The 22,849-nt window shown below is 44.5% G+C and overlaps 1 protein-coding gene across 4 annotated transcripts in view; it reads right to left on the bottom strand.

The window, feature by feature from the left end:
- Positions 1 to 22,849, bottom strand: part of IPO9 (importin 9) — a 39,025-nt gene that overhangs the window by 6,348 nt on the left and 9,828 nt on the right. For all 4 annotated transcript variants that reach the window (XR_007208139.1, XM_048328017.1, XM_048328018.1 and 1 more), the window contains exons 2-19: positions 22,367 to 22,428; positions 21,644 to 21,730; positions 20,492 to 20,693; positions 19,958 to 20,046; positions 19,580 to 19,666; positions 17,774 to 17,893; positions 13,201 to 13,301; positions 11,842 to 11,900; positions 11,198 to 11,349; positions 10,062 to 10,160; positions 9,819 to 9,925; positions 8,510 to 8,649; positions 6,734 to 6,893; positions 5,524 to 5,750; positions 5,178 to 5,326; positions 4,195 to 4,323; positions 2,673 to 2,948; positions 908 to 1,074 (exon numbers count right to left, since the gene is read on the bottom strand). Coding sequence is in view for 3 of the 4 variants with exons in the window: in XM_048328017.1 (XP_048183974.1) it covers positions 908 to 1,074; positions 2,673 to 2,948; positions 4,195 to 4,323; positions 5,178 to 5,326; positions 5,524 to 5,750; positions 6,734 to 6,893; positions 8,510 to 8,649; positions 9,819 to 9,925; positions 10,062 to 10,160; positions 11,198 to 11,349; positions 11,842 to 11,900; positions 13,201 to 13,301; positions 17,774 to 17,893; positions 19,580 to 19,666; positions 19,958 to 20,046; positions 20,492 to 20,693; positions 21,644 to 21,730; positions 22,367 to 22,428 (2,413 nt within the window). In the remaining variant the exon portion in view is untranslated. The remainder of the gene's footprint in view (positions 1 to 907; positions 1,075 to 2,672; positions 2,949 to 4,194; positions 4,324 to 5,177; positions 5,327 to 5,523; positions 5,751 to 6,733; positions 6,894 to 8,509; positions 8,650 to 9,818; positions 9,926 to 10,061; positions 10,161 to 11,197; positions 11,350 to 11,841; positions 11,901 to 13,200; positions 13,302 to 17,773; positions 17,894 to 19,579; positions 19,667 to 19,957; positions 20,047 to 20,491; positions 20,694 to 21,643; positions 21,731 to 22,366; positions 22,429 to 22,849) is intronic.

Here is a 22,849-nt window from a genome sequence, read left to right on the forward strand (position 1 = left end):
GACAACACAGCTCTAAACAATCACCTTTAACCTTGTTCTCCTGGTCAGCCTTGGCTTTTCCCTGTGCCATAAGCCTCAGGGGATCCTGCAGACAGGCCTGCACTGTCAAAATGGAGATAAACCACCAGGCTTAGGGATGAAACCGACAAAGTGTGACCAAAAAGAGCACTGGATCCCCAAACCTGCTGCTTGTTCTTCAAGATTATTCACTAACTTCCATTTTGAACCTGCTTTTTCTCATTATTTATTTCACAGGCTATTTGACTGCCCATAACAATAACAAAACAACACACACTAATAAATGAGTTAACAGCTGGTGAGACCCCTAAGAGTGGTCTGTGAGGCTTCACATTTCCAGAAAAATCTAATACAGCAGCTGTGACAAAATTTAAATGAATACAGAGCATCTCATGCTTTGGAATGCAGCACTCAGCCTCCACCAGAACATAAACGTGCTCCTACAGCAAAAGGGAGAGAAAACTGTAGCAATCGATTTCTTGATTGACTTTTAATAGATCAAGAAATCGCTAGATTCTTTTAGGAAACCCTCTACAACACCCCGGAACTCTACAGTAGTCTACAAAGGCAATTCCATGTGTGGAAGCTCTTTTCATCCCATTCACAGAGGTTCAATCCCAAAAGCAGCCCCCTATTTGCAGGAGACACCCCCTTCCCCCTCATGTCTCTCTGTTCCAGCACAGGCACACGAGGCAGCAGGAAGAGCACTGATGAGGAAGATCAGAGCTTGCTCCAGTTACCACAGCTCTCCTGAGCAGAACTGACAGCGCAGGGAGCAGCAATTCTGCCCAACACTGCTCCCATCTGAGCCAGGTCCCTCCTTCCCTATGCCCAGCACTGAGTGGCAATGGGATGAGGGCAGCAGCACAGGTGTATCTGGGGATCCCACCTGACTTTGCCTTCATACTGCCCATAGAAGAGGTGCTGCCGGCTCATCCACTCGGCCATCACAAACTCCAAGGCGGGCTTGCCAGTGGGGCCGGGCAGGCTACACAGGAATTCCAGGAGTGGCTCCAGTTGTGAGTGAACCAAGTGAGCAAACACCATGATCAGGGACTGCAGGAGGAGAAAGGCAGTGTTAGCTGTACATAATTCAATAGCTGGAAATGTTTTATCAAATATTTAAGGAGCTGGGCTCCCTGCAGGAGTGAAGGCTGTGCTTACCAGCCCTGGGAGGAAGGGAAAGTACAACCAGCTGCAAAACACTGTGCTACAAATGCAGGCAATAAACACCATCATATCATCACTCAGCAGCACCTTCCCAATTCTGAATGCATTTTGAACATGATTTTAGGGAAAGAACTACAGCTTTTGAAAAGGTTTCGTTACAAGATGCAGTTTTACAATCTGACTCCTAAAGACCAGGGGCAGAACTCATTTGCTGTGTATGTCTAAACATCAGTCTCCCAGTCTGAGGGCATCTCTGCAGCCTTCCTCAGGGAAAAGCTGCCCATCTCCAGAGGCCCATCTTCCAGACTAACACAGGGAAGAGATCCAGCATTGCAAAATTCTTGGCTACAAGGGCTGCATGGGACTACTTCAGATTTAAACTTCCATATCTTTATAATCCAAAAACAAGCAAAGTGAGAGCCATTCCAAACAGTTAACAATCATCGGTGTATCCAGGGGTAAAAAATCCTAAAGCAAGTGAGATCTGCTGACATTGGAATGGTTGCTGTGGCACCATATGATGGCTTGAAAATTGCACATTCAAAAATCAGAGAAGTAAGACAAGATGGTTAGAGCAGAGTGAAGCTCAGCTGAGTGCTGCACTGGGAGCAGAGATGGGATCTTGCTCAGCAGTGCCAGCAAAACGTCTTCCCCCAGCTGCTACTGAGGAACCAGGGCAGTCAGCACGAGCTGCTTTACATTGAGGGCACAGACAAAAAAAGACAGGAGAGAGAATGAGGACCACTGGGAAAAAATCATTCCAGAAAACCGTGCCACTACAAGTAGGTCAAGGCTAGAAGAGATGGTGAAGCTCTTTGTCTGATCTCTCACCTCACTCTGGCCAACTACGCCTCCCATCCACCAAAAGCTCACCTTGTCTCAAGTCCCAGGCATTTATCCTTGTAACACAGAATAAATCCACTCAAAAAGACATGCTGCCTTTGTCATAACATTCCTACTGAGGCAACTCCTATCTCTCCAAAGGAGGTTTGCAAGTACAAGGGCATGAGGGACTACTGAAGGTGCACTACAGCTCATCTGCGAGAACCTTGCTTACCCTATAACCTGACAACAAAAAGTTTCAGACCTGAGGAACAGCATGGAGCTGTGTCACAGGAGGGTTAGGTTGGGTATTAGGAAAAAGTTCTTCTCCCAGAGGGTGCTGGGGCACTGAACAGGCTCCCCAGGGAATGGTCATGCCCCCAAAGCTGTCAGAGTTCAAGGAGTGTTAGGACAGAGTGGGATCGTTGGGGTGTCCTGTGCAGGGCCACGAGTTGGACTCAATGATTCTTTTGGGTCCCTTCTGACTCAGGAGATTCCATGATTCTCTGATCAGAGCAGGCATTTTCCTGACTACTTCAAGAGGATACACAGACCCTCCAATTGCACGAGCCAAAAATAATCAGGCACGAAATGAAAGAAAATGATGACAATTTCTTCTCCTGGTGCTTCTCCTCACTCTCCTGGGTGCCCAGCCTGCTCACCTGCATCACACTGAGCGTCTCCGCTTGCTGCATTTTACTCAGGATCGCTCTCAGGATCTGGTCCAGATTCTCTCCCAGCTCACTCCCGGCTTTTGAAATTAAAGTGGAGACCAGCCTGCCCACAAAGGCAGCGGTGAACTCCGAGGTCCGTGGGTCCAGGAGCTGACTGACAACCTGCATCACGTACCAGAGCCCGTTGTGACCCTGCTCATCGTGCCACTGCGCGATCTGCTCCAGCGCCACCGACACGTACGCGCGCAGGCACTCGCCGCCGTTCTACAGAGACAAGCAGTGGGTAAGGGAATGGGCAGGCACAGGCAGACATCCCCTTCACCATCCCAAAACCACCCTGAACCAAGATGAAAACAAGGGGAAAACTGGTGGGACCCATAAAAGATTCACAAGTAATTTCTGTAGACTTCAGCTCATTATCAAATACACAACTCTTCAGTGCCCAATCAGCAGCAATCAAGATAACTAATAAATACAACAACAACCTCAAGTAGCTGCAGTTTTGTGCCAGTCTTGTACCTAAAAAATTCAAAGAGGTTTTAACAAGTGAGAGATGAAGACACAGAAGTGTGGCATGAACAAAACACAGACCAGCAGCTGAGCTGCAGTCTTTTTGAATTCTTCTTAGCACAAAGATCCAGCAAAGCAATCAATGTGCAGGTCTACAATCTCTCCTTGCTGGTCTCCAGCCTATTCTTACTGGTCTCTTGTTTAGGGAAAGACCATATTCCCATGGTCGGTATTCACATGGCAAAGAGTAGCTGCCACTATGGAACTCCCTATGTAAGGATTGAAACCAGCCTTGTTATTCATGTGCCAGCTAGGAGCCGGAATGAAAAGGCTCCCTGCACTTCTAGCCTCTGATGCTTTTTCCTTCTTGCTAGATACTCCAAAGACATCAGGCCACAGCCAAGCCTGCCAGTAAGCACAGCTCAGGCAGTACTGATGCTGGAGATGATTCCCTGCTTTCCCTCCATCCTGGCTCAATCAAAAAGAAGTCTGCCTTCCCCTTAAATGTAATCTTAAATGAGTACAGCAGAAAGCTGCTAGAGGAGGAGGGGGGAGGACTTTTGCTGCCCTGTGCCTGTGAATGTGCCTGAAGATAGCCCCTGCCATTCCCAGGTGTGAGAAATGTTGTGGGGGAAGAAAAGCATTATAGGTTTGTTTGGTTGTTTGGGGTTGTTTTTTTTTTTTTGTGTTGCTGGGCTTTGTTTGGTTGGTTTTTTAACATGCTCCAATGCACTAAAATAGAAAAAACATCCAGGCTGCTGCCTTTCTCACTGTAGTTCTCCACATTCAGGAATGATCAGGAAAAATCACTACAGGCCCTGAACAACAGTACTTTCATGGTAAACTGGAGGTGGCAGAGGCTCCAGGGGAGTGCTGAAACAGCAACTGGCAGGCACAGCCTGGGCTCCCTCAAAGGCTGTCACCTCTCTTGGACTAGCACAGCCCCACAATCCTCCCCCTCCCCACAGTGTTACCTGCCTCCCCCTCCCCACAGGGGTACCTGCATTGTAGCATTGTCATCTGTGTTCAGGCTGCACTGTGCCACTGCAGGGAATGCCTGGCAGATGAGGAGCTGGGACAGAGGGGGTTTTGTATTCCTCACAACTGTGGTCAGTATATCAATAGAAGTCTGAAAGGAAAACACAAAACTGTCACAGCAGCAGCCACAGAACATGAAGTCAGCACTACCCACCCCTGCTGCAAACATCAAAGGTGTGAACTGCAGGGATGTGGCCACTGCTGCAACCACACTCTGAACTCACAGTCTAGAATAATTTTTAAATGCGAGGGCCCCGGAGTCACACACCCAAGCATCACTGGTGTGAGCTGTAGAAGTTCCCAAGACAGTTCCAACATTAAAAGCAGTGTCACCACTCAAACATGGCAAACAGATGCATACAAATCAGAACAGCCAGAGAACTGTTCTAGCTGACTTGTTCCATTTTGGTTATATTGATTTAAATTTATTTTAATTACCTATAAGCAATTGTTACAGTCATACCAATTAACAGATTATATGCATATTGATATGGATGTTTATGGGTTTAATCCACACAACCATTCTACACAGTCAGTGCCTCATCTTTTATTAGGGCACCTGTATAATTTATCTCCAATTCATGCATATGTGATGCATAAATCAGAAAAAGCCTTAGGAAGCAGCGCAAGGAAAAGTTGTGTAGCTGCTGGGAGAGGAGACTGTTCCTGCTGAAAGATGGCAATGTCACAGCAAAATGACTGGGGATGACTGATGCTGTGGACACTGGAAGAAGGCCAGTGGAGCAGTTTAAAGCCAACTTTTGGAAGCATCTTCCTGCACCTGCAGTTTGCCTTTTTTCCACAGAGAAACCTCTCCCAATGACTGAAGCCATCACTCCAAAGCATGTCCACAGCAGCCTTTCTGCCCTTTGCAGAGCAGCCACCCTGGGCGTTACAGAACAGGGAACATCTCCAGCCCAGGCCATGCCCCACTGAAGCACTTACTGCACACAGCCCCGCTGGGATCTTGTCAGCTGGGGCCTGCATGATGCTGACAAGGGTTGGGATCAGCCTCATCTGCATTGGACCCTGGCAGGCTTCTATTTGAGCTAGCTCCTTAAAAATATCCTGGGCAAGAGAAGCAACAACAGGATCTGGAGAGAGAAAGCACCATTTACTAAAACACACACATATCTCAATTTTTGCCACCACTATTTTGGCTGGGAAAAGCAGCAAGTTTCCCCTCTGCCACGGGAATCAGTGTTCCTTCAATGACCATTGATTCAGTTTTCAGCAGCAGGATTCAACAGCAAAACCAAGCGTGCTTTGGGAATGTAAGTGGAATGCATACCGTTACTGTACTTGAGGAATATTGCAATGGTGAAGGGGCAGATCTTGTTCTCCATGCTGGCTGTAAACGCTGGGTCCACTGTGCACACAATGCACAGCGTCTCCATCACCAGGTTCAGCACCTCGGAGCTGAACTGAGTTGCCAAGTGGATCAGGCCATCCAGAATGCTGGGAAGAAAAGGCTGCAACACATGGGTGCTCTCGGAGATCTTCAGCTGGTCACAGTAGCTAGACAAGAAATTTGTGATACAAAAATACATTCCTAATATATTGAAGTAACTTAAATATATTTCATTTTAGATAATACATAAGGGGTTGTTTCATCCTGTCCATTCTTATCCCCTGAGTTCACTCCTCTAGGACTTCTCTCCTTCAGTCCACTGCTGTCTGACCTCCCAGCAGCTCAGCAGGAAGGAGGAGGAAAGCTCTCACCAGAAGTCTTCCCTCCTCATTCCACCCCTGATGTTCACACAAGCAGAGTTGAGCCGAGTGATGTTAGAAGCTTCTACTGCCCCTCAGTGACAGATCTCTCCTAAGAACTGCCCATTGATGGAGAAAAGGAAGAAAGTCCAGGACAGACACTGCTTACGAAGTGTTTTGTTACCATGTTCTACAAGTGAGCTGGGGGGGGTGATAAAGCAATTTCAGGAATAACTAAGTTGTAAGTCTCTGACTTTATTTATTCATTAACATTTCAGTGCAAATAAGAGACAAAGTGCTGTTTGGAAGAGTAGAGTGGGGAACAAGTCAAGTAGCAGATTTTTTGTGACTGGTTTTTTGATTTTACACAAATGTTCATTTTTTACTTTAGAATCAGTACAGCAGAACTTCCTTATGACAAAAATGGGCTAAGAAAATCAAACCCCAAACACTCCTTATTACTGTGATTGGCTCCATAGGCCTGTATGATGTCAGCCACCTTTATGACCTAACAGGAGTAATCTGGGTTTCATCCTTGTGCTTTCCAACACTACCTAGTGCTGCTCCTCCCACAACACTTTACTGTAGCCAACCTCGAATCTCAATTCCGTATTCCTCATTAGAGTTATTCTATTTTGAACCTGTTTGTTTATACTTTTTAGGCTGACATCTATTTCATTCAAAGCAAAACCTCCCACAGCCCAACAGAAATACTATTTTAACAAACCAGTTTATCAGTGTGATTTATACTCCTGTCCCTGGGGCTGTGGAATAGCCCAGGGTTTGCTTACCCCCAGATGGCTCTGACTGCAGAGATCCGGACAGAGGGGGGCTGAGTTTCGTGCAATCCACTGACGGTGGCTTGCAGGAACTGCTGGATGAGCTCTGGAGACATGGCCACGGTGAAACGGCTGGCAGCCCACAGGGCCCGGCCCAGGAGGAAAGGAGACACTGCAGCAAAACAAAAAACCCCAGTGGCTTCAGAATAAGCTTTATGAGTTTAAAATCACAGCTGCTTCCATCCATTATTTAAAATCTTGTCATCCCAATAGGAAAACACTGAAATGTGACATACAAGACAAGTGTGCAGGCATACAAAGAGTTTTTGTTCATAGGCAGAATACAGCTTATTTTCTTAGTTATTTCAAAGAATAATTTCTCATTTATTAAAAAACCTCCTCCCCTCAACTATTTACACTTTAATTTGTTCATCACTGAACAAAAGAAAAGGAAGGGAACAGAGGCTTTTCCAGAAATTCCCATTTATCCAGCTCAGTATTCTGTCCCCAGCTGCAGAAAACAGCAGCTTCTTAGGGAGAAGAATTAGAGTAACAGAGCTCATACCCAGGGACCTTTCATGGATTACATTCCTAGTTTGCAGCCATCACCCTGCAGTAACAGAACAGAATTCTGTGGCTCACCAGCACCACAGAAGCAGTGGACATTCATTATCCACTCACCTGCTTGCACTCACCAAGGTATGATATATCTTTATCACACTTACTCCTGCTGCCTTTTCAGACTATGAATCTCCTTACCTATCTAGGCTGGCCTCAAAGTGATGATGCTCTCTGTTCCTCAGCATCTTTACTGCCATTATTTATGCTCCTGCAAGTACTGATTTTAAGATGAGGACATAAAACACTCTGTGCAAGATGTACAGCAAGAGAAGAGCTTTGTTTTTTAAGTCACTATCATAAAATACAACATTTCTTTGTCTGTACCATTACTGACCATTAAATGGATATCCTTGGAGAGCCATCAACACACTGACTCTGGGAGCCCTTCTAGAGAACTGTAGCTCATTTACAACCCAATGCCACACATGTAAATGAATGTAAATATATGTAAATTTCTGGGGTTGGTTTCTTACATGCATTGCAAACTAGTTCTTCACTCAAAATTAACACAAAGAAAAGAAAAAACCATTCTTTGTAATGGGCTAAACAAGTGTTTCTTTGATGAAAAAGGAACCCAGGAATCGGGTTTTTTTCTGCACTGACACAACTCAATGTGGACTCATCAATGATACTCACGTTGCCTTAAACTTCTAAAATTTTAATTTGCAATTCCTCTGACTCTCCTGCACACTGACGTAAGATAACACAGAGAGCAAAATCTTGCTGAGTTCCCAATAACAAAATCCCATTTAGCCGGGAGCATTATTTGAATTCATGTGCTACACAACTAGTGTCAGCCTCAGCATAAAACAAATGGGATGATATGGTGCAGCAGGAATTCTGAAGGCGGTTAAACACTGCTGGTGACTTTCCCAGGCACAGACACAAGACACCAGAACAGCTATTTTCCACCCAGCTCCCCAGGCCCTACAGGCTCATGCATCCAGCCAACAATGACATCCAGCTGAAAGCACAGTCCCACAGACAAAGGACTTACACTACAACTGGGAGCATGTGGGAACTCACAAGATTGACTTTTTTCACATGAGCAAGGTGCACAACTGCATTTCCCAATACCACATGCACACATCAACCTGACTGATTCATCAGAGACTCCCAGTGTCTGGCACCCAGCAGCTATCCCCAGGGATGTGGGGTCCCACATACCTGAAAGATTGAGGTCTGCCAGGACCACATTTGTCAGGAAGCCATGCATATCAAAGTGTATTCTCCCATTCTTCACACTGTCTGTAATTATAGACTTGACTGAGCCCAGGGCCAGCATACAGGCTTCATGTATTTTCCACCTGCAAAATAGTTCAGATGCTTAAGAGCATATTTTCCTCCATCATCACCTCAAGAAAGAAATACATATTCTGAAGTGAAGCCAAAAGTAATTTTTTGGTCTAAGCTACCACAATTATTTCCTTGATCCCAAAAGAGAATTTTAAAAAGCCCTCAAAGAGATGAACATTTACAAACTGCAAGATGCGGGCTTGGAAACTCCCTCAGGACAGGCAGCATTCTCAGTCACTTCCTAAAATATTGGTGGAATAACCGCTACTTGTTCCAATTTTGTTCTCATAATAAAAAAGAGCCTCTTCCATGAAAGTTTGTGTTCCAGTCATGTCTTCATTATTTGTGTGCAGAAGCACTGGGATACTCAGTATATTAAAGGTTTAAAAACATCTAATTTTGCATTGACATTTTGTTAATTATGATGATATAGAACTATGTGCAAATACCACCTCTCCTTGGTTTTATTTGTGAAGCCAAGAACCTACTTTACAGCTTCTCACAATTGAGGCAGATGGGGACTGAATGTCTGATTTTGCAGCCATTCCATTGTTGCTCATTATCAGAGAGGCTACTCTGACACTAACATTCAAACTAAACACAAACACTGAACCAATGCACTGTAAAACCAGGAGAGAATCACTGTGGACCAGCAACTAGGTACTCCTGCAACAGAGTTTTCTTCTTCTATCCCCAAAAAACATTAAAAACTGCAAGTCTGAAGTTCTAAACTTGAACACATACATCTGCATACAGCACCTCTCTTCTTGACATCAAGTCAAAAAAATTAATTATACATATATCTCTCAATACTTTTTCCCTGCAATTTTTATCCCAATTAACTGAACACGAAGTATTGCAAATTTCTCTTCTGATTTTGTGTAACTAATTATGGTCTCCCATGAGATGTTTTAAGGAATGTCAAGCTCTGAAGGGAGGGAGCTTTGGCACAGATAGATTGTGTTAGGAATTGCCCAAATTACTCCACATGAAGATTTCATCATCTGGCTCAAGAAGTGCTGTACTTCCTTTTGCTTCTTCTAATCAGAGCTCTCCAATTCCATCCTTGCCCATCAGTAGCATTGTCACAAATGAAATGTGATTAAATCATGGTGCACCCAGTGCTGCAGATGAGCTCGACACCTGCCCCAGCACCGTCCCCTCCACCCCAGCCCCTCACCAGTGCTCAGTGCCGCTGTTTTTAGCCTGCTCAGCTTCCTGCAGATGCCTCGTAGCTGCTGCAGCCAGAGCAGTTGCACTCTCATTCTGGAAATCAGCAGCCACAGCCTGTGCAGAAGGAAATGGCAACACTCATTTGTATGGACTGTTAAAAGTTGGCCTTTTCTCTAAATGCCCTTCCTGAAGCCAGGTTTGATACTTGTCATTACTATTTCAGTATCTAAACGTGGAATACATTTCATACCAGCAGCAGATCCTGTGCAGCAATTCTCACTGTGTAGGAAAATGTATCATCATCTTCATCCTCCACAAACTGCTGTGGATTTGCAGTCCAAACTTTTATCTAGAGGAGACAAAAAGGAGGGGGCAGCTGAGACTTCAGGACACCATGGGTAAAAGGCAGCTTTGCTGTTCCCCGTAACCTGTTTTGGAGAACTACTTTCAGAATTTTTCCTGCCATAAGAAGTCTTCATCCTCAACTGATTTTTCTTCTATTCCATTGGAGAAAACTTTGAAAAGAAGAAATGCTCTTTGTTCTGAGCTCATCTTGCTCTTCCGCCCCTCATTTGAGATCAGTTTGACAGAACTAATGACTGACCTGGAATCAACGCTATACAGATTTATTTTTAGATGAGGAAGTGGAAGAAGCAGATAAATCTTTTAACAGAGTGCTTGTTTTTATGCATGTCTACCTAAACTAAAAGATGATGTCTGTCAGGCTTGCGAGGCCAGGAGCCATGTAGAATTTCAGTCCAAATTATTTCACCCTACTAGCACAACATTTTCACTCTCACAGAAACCTGTTTATCCCTTTCAGCATGATAATCCTCATTTTCACAGCACAATGCATCATGGAAGAATGAAAAAAGAAAGCCTGAAAGAGCTGAGGTTGTTCAGCATGGAGAAGATTCCAGGGAGACCTTATAATTGCCTTAAAAATGAAACCTTGGTAAAACCAGGGCCCCAGGACAAGGGGCAACAATTTTAAACTGACAGATGGTAGGTTTAGATTACAGAAGAAACCCCTAACAGGGTGCTGAGACACTGGATACATTGCCCAGAGAAGCTGTGAATGTCCCATCACTGAAAGTGTCCAAGGCCAGGCTGGACGGGGCTTGGAGCAACGTGGGATAGGGGAAGGTGTCCCTGCCCATAGCAGGGGGTGGAACAAGATGGGCTTTAAAGTCCCTTCTGACCCAGCCTCTTCTGTGATCTGTGATTTACTGTTCACCTTGTACCATTTTGGAATCTCTAAGCACTGCCACAGCAAAGCGATGGAACAGCCTGTTAGATTTCCATGCACTGAAACTCTTCCCAGGACACTTGCTGGTTTAAATCTCTCATTTCTTTTGTTTCCTACACAACACAAAACATGCTCACCTGCTCCTCTGTGATCTGCATGTAAAGCAGGATGTAATAGATCAGCTCTGGCAGAGCCTTCTTCACTGTGCTCTTAAATTTGTTGTTTTCCAACAAGGCATGAACAAATTCAAATATGCTGAACACCAGATTTTCAAAGCCCAAAACTTCACCTGAACAAAGTGGAAAAAACAAAAAGGAACATGACTGAACATGCCAACATACAAAAAGCTACAAATGGATGTGAAAATAATTACAAATTATTAGCTTGTCTGAGCAGATATTTATTCATTCTCCTGGACTAGCAAGTGCAGCAGCAGCCCCAGGAGGATTTCTGACCTCATCACTTCCTGCTCTCTTCCCACCACACACCCCTCATTAAAATTTATAAAGCTCAACCTAAGACCTACTTGATTTTCTTTTGTCCCACTGCTTCTACCTCAAAATTGTTGCTGAACTCACCCCTTGAGCCATTAGAAAACCTAAATTGTGCAGCTTCACTGATCACAATCACAAGTAATTTGCAAAGAAGTGATGGACACCATTCTAACATCATAAATGCACCTTTAGCACGATCTCCCACAGTGCTTCAGTCACTGTTTTGACAGCAATATTTAGGTAACTCCATTCCTCTGCAAAAAGCAAAGTGAAGTGCAAGTTCTTACCATCAGAATCCACAGGATCCTCCACCTCTTCTGTGTAATTTACTTCTGTTCTCACATAAGTGAATGGAGTTAAGGAAATGCTTTTTTCTAAAGAACAACATCTATTTTGGAATTAATCTGCTTCTGTCTTAAAGTTCCCGATAACTTGGGAAGGTTTTGTTCTTAAAAAACCCTTTGATTTTGTGCAGAGTCCTGTGCTTCACAGAGAGAACACCCCAGGAGCTCCTGGCTTTGTGCACTGCCCAAGTTCAAAGATCATTTTCCACAGACCAACTCACACATCACTTCAGCACATCCTTCATATTATTTGTTTAACTTAGATCAAACCCACCAAGGTAACCCAAAACTTCATTTATATTAACTCTGCAAGAACAGAACCCCCTAGACTCACTCTTTCCAGGGGATGTGAGCTAATTCAACACCTCACTGCTGCCCAAGCATGAGGAGCCAGCCCGTGCTCCAACATCCTACCTTAGGTTGGCTCTGCTTCTACCAAGCTTCTCCACATGTGCCAGCCCTGGGAAATGGCAGAAAACTAACGTGGGGGTAAAGAGGAAGGAGTTTTCTTTGGGGATGGTGAACTGAAGATCCAACAAGTACCAGAGCAAACACAAGGAAAGGAAGAACAAGACTCCCCGCTTTTGCAAACAAAAGCCTGTTTTGTCAGCTCAGGTACCAGCAGGACTGTAGCAGGAGTCAGGGCAGGAGAGGGAGAAATACACCATCAAAAATCCAAAAAACAGCTTCTTGTACTTTCATAGATTCCCAAAATGGTTTGGGTTGGAAGGCATCTTAAAGACCATGTAGCTCCAATCTTTCTGCCACGGGCAGGGACACCTTCCACTGTATTTTAACAAGTGTCTGAAAAAACGATATGGAGAGATTTGAGTCGTCAGTTTTCAAGTCCTGGGCAACGCACCCACAGAGCACTCTGACACGGCTGGGTGTGCACTGGAGCAAGGACTGAAAATTCAAATGGCAAATCAGCTTCTGCAGCAAGTGCAATCAGCCATTAGTTCTGCTGCAGCAAGGGGTACTGCTGGTTCTTCTTCTCCTGAACTCTTTACACTGTGACCAGCATCTTTTTAAGAAGACAATTTTTACCAAAAAGTACTAGAAACAATGCAGAGCTCGTGGCAGTTCTACAGCCACTGTATCATGGGCACCTGCATCAGTCAGCATACATTATAAGCTAAAAGAAACTTAATGGTGCCTCCCGAAGTAACAGAAATATCCTGTTTGTCTGGCAGGGCAGAACCCTCCATGTATTGTCCTTCTCCAGCAGCCACATCATTACTGGGCATGAGACTGAGTTTGTCTCGTTCGATTCCAGTTAAAGCCATTCACCACCAAGGATATAAAGCAGCACTTTCCGTAAGGGTGTTCCAGACGATGGGCAGGATCTGCTGCATTGATGAAATCATGTGCTTTGGGTAGTTTTTCACAAGTGCTGTCACAGCCTGGAACCAAAAAGAATATCAGTCAAAAGTGAAACTGGGAAAGCCATCAACACACTCAAATCACAGGCTGCTGTTTCATTAACAACTGAGATCATCCAAAGTCTTCCTCTCGCTGAGGTCTCCTCTCATTCCCGACTTCACAGTCCCCCCTCTTGCTCAAACACTGACCAACACACCTCACTCGGTGTTTCCTCTTTTGCAGGGAAGCAAAGGGACAACACAAGATGTGGCACTTCGGAGTGAAGACAATGCAGTGGTGAGGCAATGACTCAAATCCAAAGCACATCACTGCAGCGCTGTCTGGATACAATTATCCTGGAAGTGTCTTGTCCCAGAAAAAGAACTCTAATGTCATGTAAAACCAGACTACTGCCCATTTTCCACAGACATTTTCCACACTTCATTGCAAGCAACATATCCAATGCACACCCAGGGAGTAGGTGCAGAAGCAAACACCCACCCAGATCAATTCTCTTCCCATTCTGGCTGCAGACACCAGTGACCGTACCAGCCCAGCAGAGGGGCTGCTCTGGGAGCAGCTCAGCAGCTCCACAGGGGATTGTGCCTGGACTTTAATGAAGCTGATCACCCTGACTTAGGGGAGCCCTTCCACTGACACTTGCCAAAGACCTTTGGGGATCCTCCAGCAGTGAGAGAGCTCTCACTGCCCCCTCTCTCCTCCAGGGGCACAGCTCCAGTTGTGTTACACCTGTTACAGAACAGCCTCTCACAAACTGCCTGAGAGGTGGCTGCTCCCAGACACACGGGTGTCAGTTTGTTTGTGCTTACCCAATACAAACCACTCTGTGCAGTTTGTTTGTTTGCACCACTGGGTACATTAATAGAAATAAAATACAGTAATTCACCTTCCAGAAAAACAACAGCAATCTAATATCAGTATTAGAGATGAGCAGGCGTCAGGAATAACCCAGCTATGTGGGTTTGGGAATGAGTCTGGCAGGTGCTAGAAGGAAGCATTACAGAAAAGACCTGCTGAAGTCTCCAGAAAAAAAAAAAATTATGCAGGTGCTGGCAAAAGATGTGAACCTGATCTTCAGGACTGCTGCAAACTCAACACCCTGCCTAGGGCCACAGGAGCATCCAAACAGACTTATTCCATATGGCACTGCATATGAGCCCCATGTAAATGTTTCTAAGCTCTACGCCCAAACAACTTTGCAGGAAGCACTGCTGGAGTGCTAAGAGAGTTCTTCAATTCAATGGCTCTGCAGTTGTAACAATAGAAGGCTGCATTTGCAAGGTCACCACATTCCTGCAGAGCAAGTCATTAAAAACCAGAGCACTCTCCTGTCAGATGTTGTACTTCAACCCCTGGCCCCTCATTCTGCCAATTCCCACCGCTTGTCTGAAAAAGAACTGCTGCACAGATCCTCTGCCAATCCCCACGTATTGCTCCACCACCTATTAATCCTTCAAGAAAGCCCTTCTCTCTTCAGAGCACTGCTCCTTAAAGTCACTCTATCAAAGCCTTTTATTGCTTGTCTTCCTGATTACACCTTTAAACAGAGAAGAAATCCCCAAACTTTTGGATAAAAAGCTTAGAATACACACTAGAGAGCATGCTAAAGCTGACTGTCAGTCAGAGTTCAGCAGAGGCAGGTGAAGTACCTTGTTCATAAACTTGGGAAATTTGCCCCAAGACACAGATACCACCTCATCTTCCATCCAAGAACAAAGAGATTACGATTATTTTTTTAGCTAGTTATTTGTTCCAGCATCAGGAAAAATGTAAGCATAACTTCTCTGACCCACAGGTGTTGAACAGCTTCTAAGCACAAATGAAGAAGCACAACAGCAAGGCTGCAAGATGCTTTAGATTGTTGGCTAATTTGGTGTTCCTGATATATTACTGCACACTAAGTACACCATATTTGTATTCCATTGTTGTGAAATTTGCCTTAAATCTCCCACCTGCCATGTTTAATCACTCTGTTTCTCTCAAAATAATCAGTAGTGGCATGTACAAGAAACTGAATTAGGATTCAAGAATTGCACAGTTGCAGCTCATTCATCCTTAGAGACACCAATTTAATTCATGCTGAACTATCAAACACAACAATAAATTACACCATGGGTATTTCCTTCTAGTCCTCACACCTGATATTTTTGTTGTTGCCAAACCTCCCATCTCCTCCAAGGATCAAAAGCCCTGATTTCCTGCTGATAACTACTTATAAACTTGTATCTATACTGGGAACAACTTGGGACACATTAACCATCAGTGGTTCCCCATGATGTGATCCAAACTATTCACTCCCCTAACCAGGATAACTGTCCCAGGGGATCAGGCAGATGTGCACACTGCAACAGCATTCCTTAAAGCTTCTGACACTGTCCTGCAGAACATTCTGACATGGGCAGCACAACAGTTTAGGTCAGGGCTGCCTCTGATTTCCATCAAGAACTCCATGAACCTTGGAGTACAAAGCTCTCAAGAGACAGGGAAGGGAAAAAAAAAAGTCTTCCTGTCATTTGCCACACAGCACTTCATTAAGGAAAAGAAGACAGGATTGAGTTTGCATCTGGTTGAAAATGTGCTGTAAAAAAGCCTCAATTGCCTCTTCCATTGTATCAGCTTTTCAAGGGGTTCCCTTAATGACCTCATCTGTAGAGATGGTTTAAATAATCCCCTAAGGTTTCTTACTTCTGCATTACAATGGCTATAAAATCCACTTCTCTGGAAGTGAAGGCAATTCATGGGTCTTTCACCTGAATCCCTTTTTCCTTAGAAAATTGCTATCATCAGCTTAGAAACCCTAAGTGACAAAACCATGAATTGCCTTAAGTCAACAGCCAGAACACTCATCTCTTTACAAAGAGCCTCCTACAAACCACTTGTCAGCAGCAGATCTCCTGAATTTACTGTTCAAGTCCACACTGATTCTCTGCTGCCATTGATGCCACCTGACGCACAGCAGTGAATTCAGATCCAAATCCTCTTGTGTTGCACCTCCCCCGCACAGGCCAAGGGCAGAGGTCCTGACACAGCTAAGAAGCAGAGCAAGAACACGGTGACATTTCCTCAGAGACTTTCTCAGCCTGTCACATTGTTCAAGAACCTCCTGGCAGGACCAGTGCTGACATACCCATGCAAACAGCCCAATGCCAGCAAGCACTTACTTAAATAACAGAAAAGGCTGCAGAATGCATTGATGTAACAAGAACAGAACTGGCCTGGCCTGGTTTAGAGTGAAGCCATCAGTTACAACTGCTTTCTGTGGAGGCTGAAAAATACCACTACTCAATAACAATCCAAATGTGAGTATCTGGAGTAAGAGATTAAAACATTCTTGAGCTGCAGCCTGTTCAAATCGAGATACCCTGCAATGTCCCCTTCATGTTGCTGTTCCTATATATCACTGCCCCAAGAATCCCAGTGCACAGGCAACAGGAAGGAAAAAAAAAAAACAAACCCACGAGAGACACTCTCTCAACAAAAACTGCCAACATCCTTCCCCTACTTCCAGTAGTGCCGCAGGGCAAGAACAGCTCCAGCTGTTCCCAGAGTATGAGACCTGCAGCCCTTCACTGAGAAGCCACAGGATGCCCAGACCAGGTACTGCTGCCTTGAACAGGACTGAGACAAGTTCCACAACACAGAGCACAGGAGCTGCTGGTTTGTGTAACACGACAGCACCCTCCCAGCATTTATTTTCATTACTTCAGCACAAAGCTGGTCATCCTGAAAAACTTTTGACACTTGTCTTCAGTAACTTCCTTATTGCTTCCTTCAGGGTACATGGCTGAATGGGCCTCAGTGCCCATCCTCAGAAACCTGTACACAGACCTGAGTCTTGCTCACCCCAGTACACAGGGGTGTAAATGAAAGATCTGGATTTGATCCTGCAACTTATGCTTCTGGCTCTTTGCTCTCCTGTGCTGCAGGCAGCACACCCTACAGCTCCAGTGCTTTCCAAGCTGTTACAGGGGTCTGCACTGGCCCTTGTCCCCATGCAAACAGAGCTCTCCCATCCAATCTCCTTTCTCCAGGAAACCAGGACAGTACAAACACCTTCCACCTCTCTTTCTCAGACATCATTTAGCATTAAAGAGCAAGCAAGTTCCAGAAAAGCACCTTCACTTAATAAGCTTTTACAACTTCACTGCATTAGATTTCTGCAGCACCTTTAGAAAAGACTGGTATTTAACTACAGATTATGGTGTCCAAGACATATCCAAGATACATTAGATCAGCGAATGACAAGGACAGATGGTCCTATGGATCGGATTCCTGTGGATCATTTTACAGACAGATCCTCATGGATCTCATCATAGGTATCTTCAGTCCAGGCAAACAATTTATTTCACTGTTGATGGTGCTGCGAGCCAAAAGCCTTCACTGTTCATACCTTGAGCAATACTAGGAGATGTGCCACACAAGTTTTCCAGCACATCTGAGCGTGTGTTGGTATTCAATTCTTTCTCCACTTAATCAGCCCTAAGTGACTCACCTTCAAAACTTCCATCTTAAACCCGCTGTCCGATGTTGGTCCATCAGGCATCTGCAGGGCCTGGACAAAGGCTTCTGTGAACTGCTGCACCACAGGAAAAATCAGGACCTTGGCTGCACCCTGGTTACAGACAATGCAAGCACAGGTGAATACCCAGTACAGAATCCCCACATCTGAAAGGTAAAGCACTAGAAGCAATAACAATTGCACTTTTCTGGTACAAAATGGAAGAGGAACTCATGCCAACTGCAGAATATTGCAAAGTCACATGAAAGTTGTTTCAGACATCACTTGGGCTCTCCCCTTATGTTAGGAACTAAGCTCAGCTGAATCCCACTCTTCAGAACCCCACAGCACAGGCTGCCACAAAACACACACATCTAACTCATCACTTTGGAGTCTCGAGAGAGATCCAGACAATCCAGTCTGGAAAGCCCCAGGAGCAGTGCTCACCCCTTTTAGAGAGGCATTTAACTTGATGAACTGAATCCTGCCCTGCACCCCACCACCCCCAGGCTACAAAACAAACCTGGGGTGACTCCATCACACACACCATTACCCCAAACCCTGCAGCTGGCATTTATCTCCCTGCAGAGCCTCCATCCCCCAAACCAAACAAGCTGAGTATCAACAGCTGGCCTGAAGATTAACAGGATGATTCTTCCTAGGAAAATGCAGCAAGTATTTTTCCAGATGTCAGAGCACTCCATAAGCAGTCCTTGGCAGAGCAAGTAATACAGGACCAAAATAATTTTATTGAGATTATTCCTCATAACTCCATGGCCAGGATAGCAAAGTCCTATGTTTAAATCTATTGGGAAATGCCATTTATAAAAAGATTCCCTTTTTCTTTTCTTTTTTTAAGTAAAATTTCAATATAAAAGGTTTAGTATTCAATGTAAAGGACACTTTCAGCCCTCCTCCAGAATGAGTGAGCAGCTACTACTGTCTTTTGGATACTGGTACCAGCTGCATGATGCAGTGCATGAATAACCTTGTCATGGCAGTAGAGATATAGTGTAATTACCAGAACTTTCCAAAAGTCTGCACTGGATTGCTCCCTGTGCAAACAGGGAGGGAACAGCACATGGAGCCACTCAGCAGTGACCAGCTTCTAGAATAAGAATCACCCTTCCCTATCCTCACACCCCAAAAAGTTAAAAATAACTATTTATTGTCTGGGAGTGCTGGAAAAACCACTCGTCAAAGGCCATTTAAAATGGAGATGTGCTTAGTTAGAACCAGACAGGAGACTCATCTATAACGCTGCTTAAGTGCAGTGTTTGTTTCTTAACAGCTGCTCTTCCCGAGCTGGGCTGGGTTTGGCTTCCCCCACCTCTTCAGGAACACAAGGCCAAGGCGCCTCCTGAAGCACCGGGTGAAGCTCCAGGAGCCTGGAACCAAAGCCTCGCCCAAGGGCCCCACATTACCCAGGTGCCCAAGGCCTGGCAGGTTCTCAGGACTCATAGCTCACCTGAAGACTGGAAGCTAAGCCAGGGACTTCCAAACAAAGGGATGATACCCTATCTCCTCCCCGTGCTGACTCCCCCCTTTCCTGAGCTGCTACAAGCATGTCTCTTGATAAGCCATAAATTAACCTTAATTATGGAAATCAAGTCCCACTATCATGGCATGCATGTAAAGCAGGGAGTCAGCCACTTTACATGTATTAAATTACAGCCTCTTACCCCGAATTTCAGCTGACACAGTACATAACTTTCCAATGTTTCATTTCCATTTTAACAATTTTTAGAACCTCACTCAGTTTGAATTCAAAGTATCTTGTATGTCAAGTTAAACTCTTGCCTTTTCCAACTCCTCCATGTTACAGATCATGTGGGCACACGTGGTAAATATCTCCACTGCACGTGACCTCGTGCGAATCCCATACACCTAGAGAAAAGTTAAACATCAGGAACACAAGATTCTTTTTACACAAGATACCTCCTTTAATTATCTTTTAATTGTATTTCATTTTTGCTTTAGCTTTATTCTCTTATTTTATCACTGGCTTCAACTTTTCTGTTGAAACATAAGCTGCCATCAACTATCACATCATCAAGACAATTCTTTAAGTCTAACTCATACTACAGTATGACTTAACCGTTAAAGCTGGAGTGTCTTTGTTCCAAGAAACATTCCCACTCATTTCATCCAATACCAGCCTCACTGTGAAGATCATACCTCTGCCATTGTGAAAATTTTGTACATCTCTGGAAGAATAACTGGAGCTACAAGTGGCATCTGTATGTCTGTCACTTCCCGGGTAAATTCTAAAAAATGGAAAAAGAAGAGAAGCTCTTATAAGAAATCCAATTTGCAGGCAACAGCAACAATAGAACCTGTGGGAAACACTAAGTGTATTGGAAACATGTTGATTTGTACTTCACTAGACCAGGGCCATCTGGTCTATCCAAAGCAATCCTCAAAGGCAAGAAGAAAAATACCACACTAAAACCTGCAGGTATCTGGAAAACAGGGTGTTACAATCAAAGTCTCTGCTGAGCTCTAACCTGCAGCACAGCATCTCCTTCTCCAGCTCTCATGACACCTGCTGAGCACACGATACCACAGCCAGCAACAGCCACCAGGCCCAGGGGAAGAGAAGAAGAAAATTCCAACTTCTTCAATTTGGATGAAACGTGACAGAATACTGGCACAAGGAAAAGCCTAAACAGCTTCCTACAGCAGCCTTGCCCAGCCCTGGCACCCACACACCTGTGAGCACTCTCATGGCTCCATGCACTGCATTGACATCGCCGCTGACCAGCATCTCCATGAGGAGGTTGAAGAGCTCAGGCCAGGCCTCGGGCCAGTCCCAGTGGGCGATGGCTGACACGGCGTAGGCGACGCTCGAGCGCACCTTGCTGATGGACTCCCTCAGCCCGTTGGGCAGCAGCTCCCTAATCGCAACCTTTGCCTGCAGAGAACAACGGTATCTACAACAGATCCAAAACCACAACACAATCTAATAAAAAAAAATTTAGACCTATGACTGTATCTTGATATTGATTCAATATTGATTTTACAAAAGGAACATCCAGGAGACCAAAATTCTCTTGCACGCTATACCCCATAATACTTTAGGGAAAACTGCATGGTGTGTTTTAACACAGCATCTTCTCACAGACAGCATCAGACAAGCACAGAGTAAATAGTTCACAGCTGCAACTGCACAGGATGTACAGATCCACATGGAAGACATCCAGAGTCAGCTGAGATAAATCCCAGCTCCAGTGTCAGGGACTATGTTTGCTTACTTTGGAAGATTTCAGTAAACAAGAACAGTCACCCAGCCCTTGAAGGGACAGGAAAAAATAAAAGCCACTTCTGGGGCACAATTCAAGCAATTATCTCTGGATGGGATGAATCATACTCTAGATATGAAAGATGCTCCAGTCAACAGTCAGAGTGGAAAGGGCTGGAATCTCTGGCCATCTCAGCTGTTAAATACCCCTGCTGAGCAGATTTTTAATGAAACTCAGCAGCTTTAAACTAAAATTTGTCATGGGAAAATAACCTCTAAGTCCCAAGATGTACAACAGAAGATTTAGCAAATCTCCAAAAAAGGACTGCCAGAATCAGTATTTGTGAAACTTTGAAAGCAGCTTTTCTTCTAGTCTTGCTCTAAGAGCAGCAGAAGCATTATGGCTGAACTTTCCCTACAGGAAGCAGCCCAAGCTTCTCAAGCCCAGTGTTGTTTTAAGCAACTGAAAACAGATTTTTGAAGTGGAAGACATCAAAAAACTTTAACTGAAGCCATTAAGCCTCAAAATACACATGGGCACTGGTACTTCTTTAACTGCCTACAGAATCAATATTCTTGATGGATAAAGTGTTTCAAACCAGATAATGTGAACCAAGTCTTACCCTTTCTGTGGTCTCTGGAGGTCTAAACTTTTCAGACTGAGAGCACCAGTGAGTTTCCACATACTGTTTCAGAATGACCGACGCCAGCTGTATCAGGAGAGAGGTCAGGAATCAGGGACAAATCCTGCATCCATTGCAAGGATCACCCCTGACCCATTTGCTCAGCCTCCCATCCCATCATGCTGCTTTTAGAGGGGCATCAGGATGTGCCAAAAATGCAAAAAATCCATGAAATGGACCACAGAGTTACTGCAGTAAAAAGATCTGCTGGGTATCCACTGAGCAGCAATGGCCTGCACGGCACTGACCCAAGGCAGCAGCTCTATAAAGGCACGAGATACAGGTCACAAACTAACTAAAGAAATACAGAACCAAAACTTCCTTTTCAAGGAAGAAAACACCTACAGAAAAAGCTTCTGCAAAGACAAGCCACACTTCTGCTTGCTGATGTCTACCGCCCACCTCCTAAGTTGTGTCCATTTCCAGTACAGTATTGTCTCAGCACCAGGTTTATTAAGTCCAAAAAGCAGTATTTTCAAAAAATGTAAGAGTATAACACCTGAATAATGTTGAAAGAAAAAGACTCTAGAGAAATTTAAAAGAAAGTGGAGAAAGAGTAACAGAAAGCTACTTCAAATTTTTCACCTGGAAACATGGAAGAATATTTTAAAAGACCAAGGAAATTTCCATGAAAATTCTTTCTTCAGTTCCAGGCAAACTCACCTGCCGGATGGCCAGAGCTCCCTGAGGATCCACAGTCAGTTCTGCTAAATGAACACCAAATTCTGCAAGGAAAAAACACAAATATTGGTATTGTAACTTTTATTACCAGACAGCAAAAGTCATCAAGATTTTTGGAGAAAGACATCATACCAATTGAGTGACTCATATGCGGGAAGGAGAAGGCAATTCCAAAGCACAGCTACTCAAATGAATCATGAGCATTAATTCTCCCCTATGCTCTCCACAAAATCTTCATTTATTGTCTTGGCATCTTATTTTCTTCTCTTGTGGGCAAAAAATTTTGCAATGCAGGCTAATAACAAACTAATTATTTAAACTTTAAAGATATACATAAAAATCAGATCTATGATGTAAAATCATTACTCAAGTTCCTACAGAAGAGAGGCACAGAAAAGATCCAGGATGGAGTAAGACAGCAGCAGACTGGCAGCCAGCAGTCCCTTTCTGGACAACTTGGGTTGA

This window comes from Corvus hawaiiensis, chromosome 24 (assembly GCF_020740725.1).
Source record: "Corvus hawaiiensis isolate bCorHaw1 chromosome 24, bCorHaw1.pri.cur, whole genome shotgun sequence".
Lineage (NCBI taxonomy): Eukaryota > Metazoa > Chordata > Aves > Passeriformes > Corvidae > Corvus > Corvus hawaiiensis.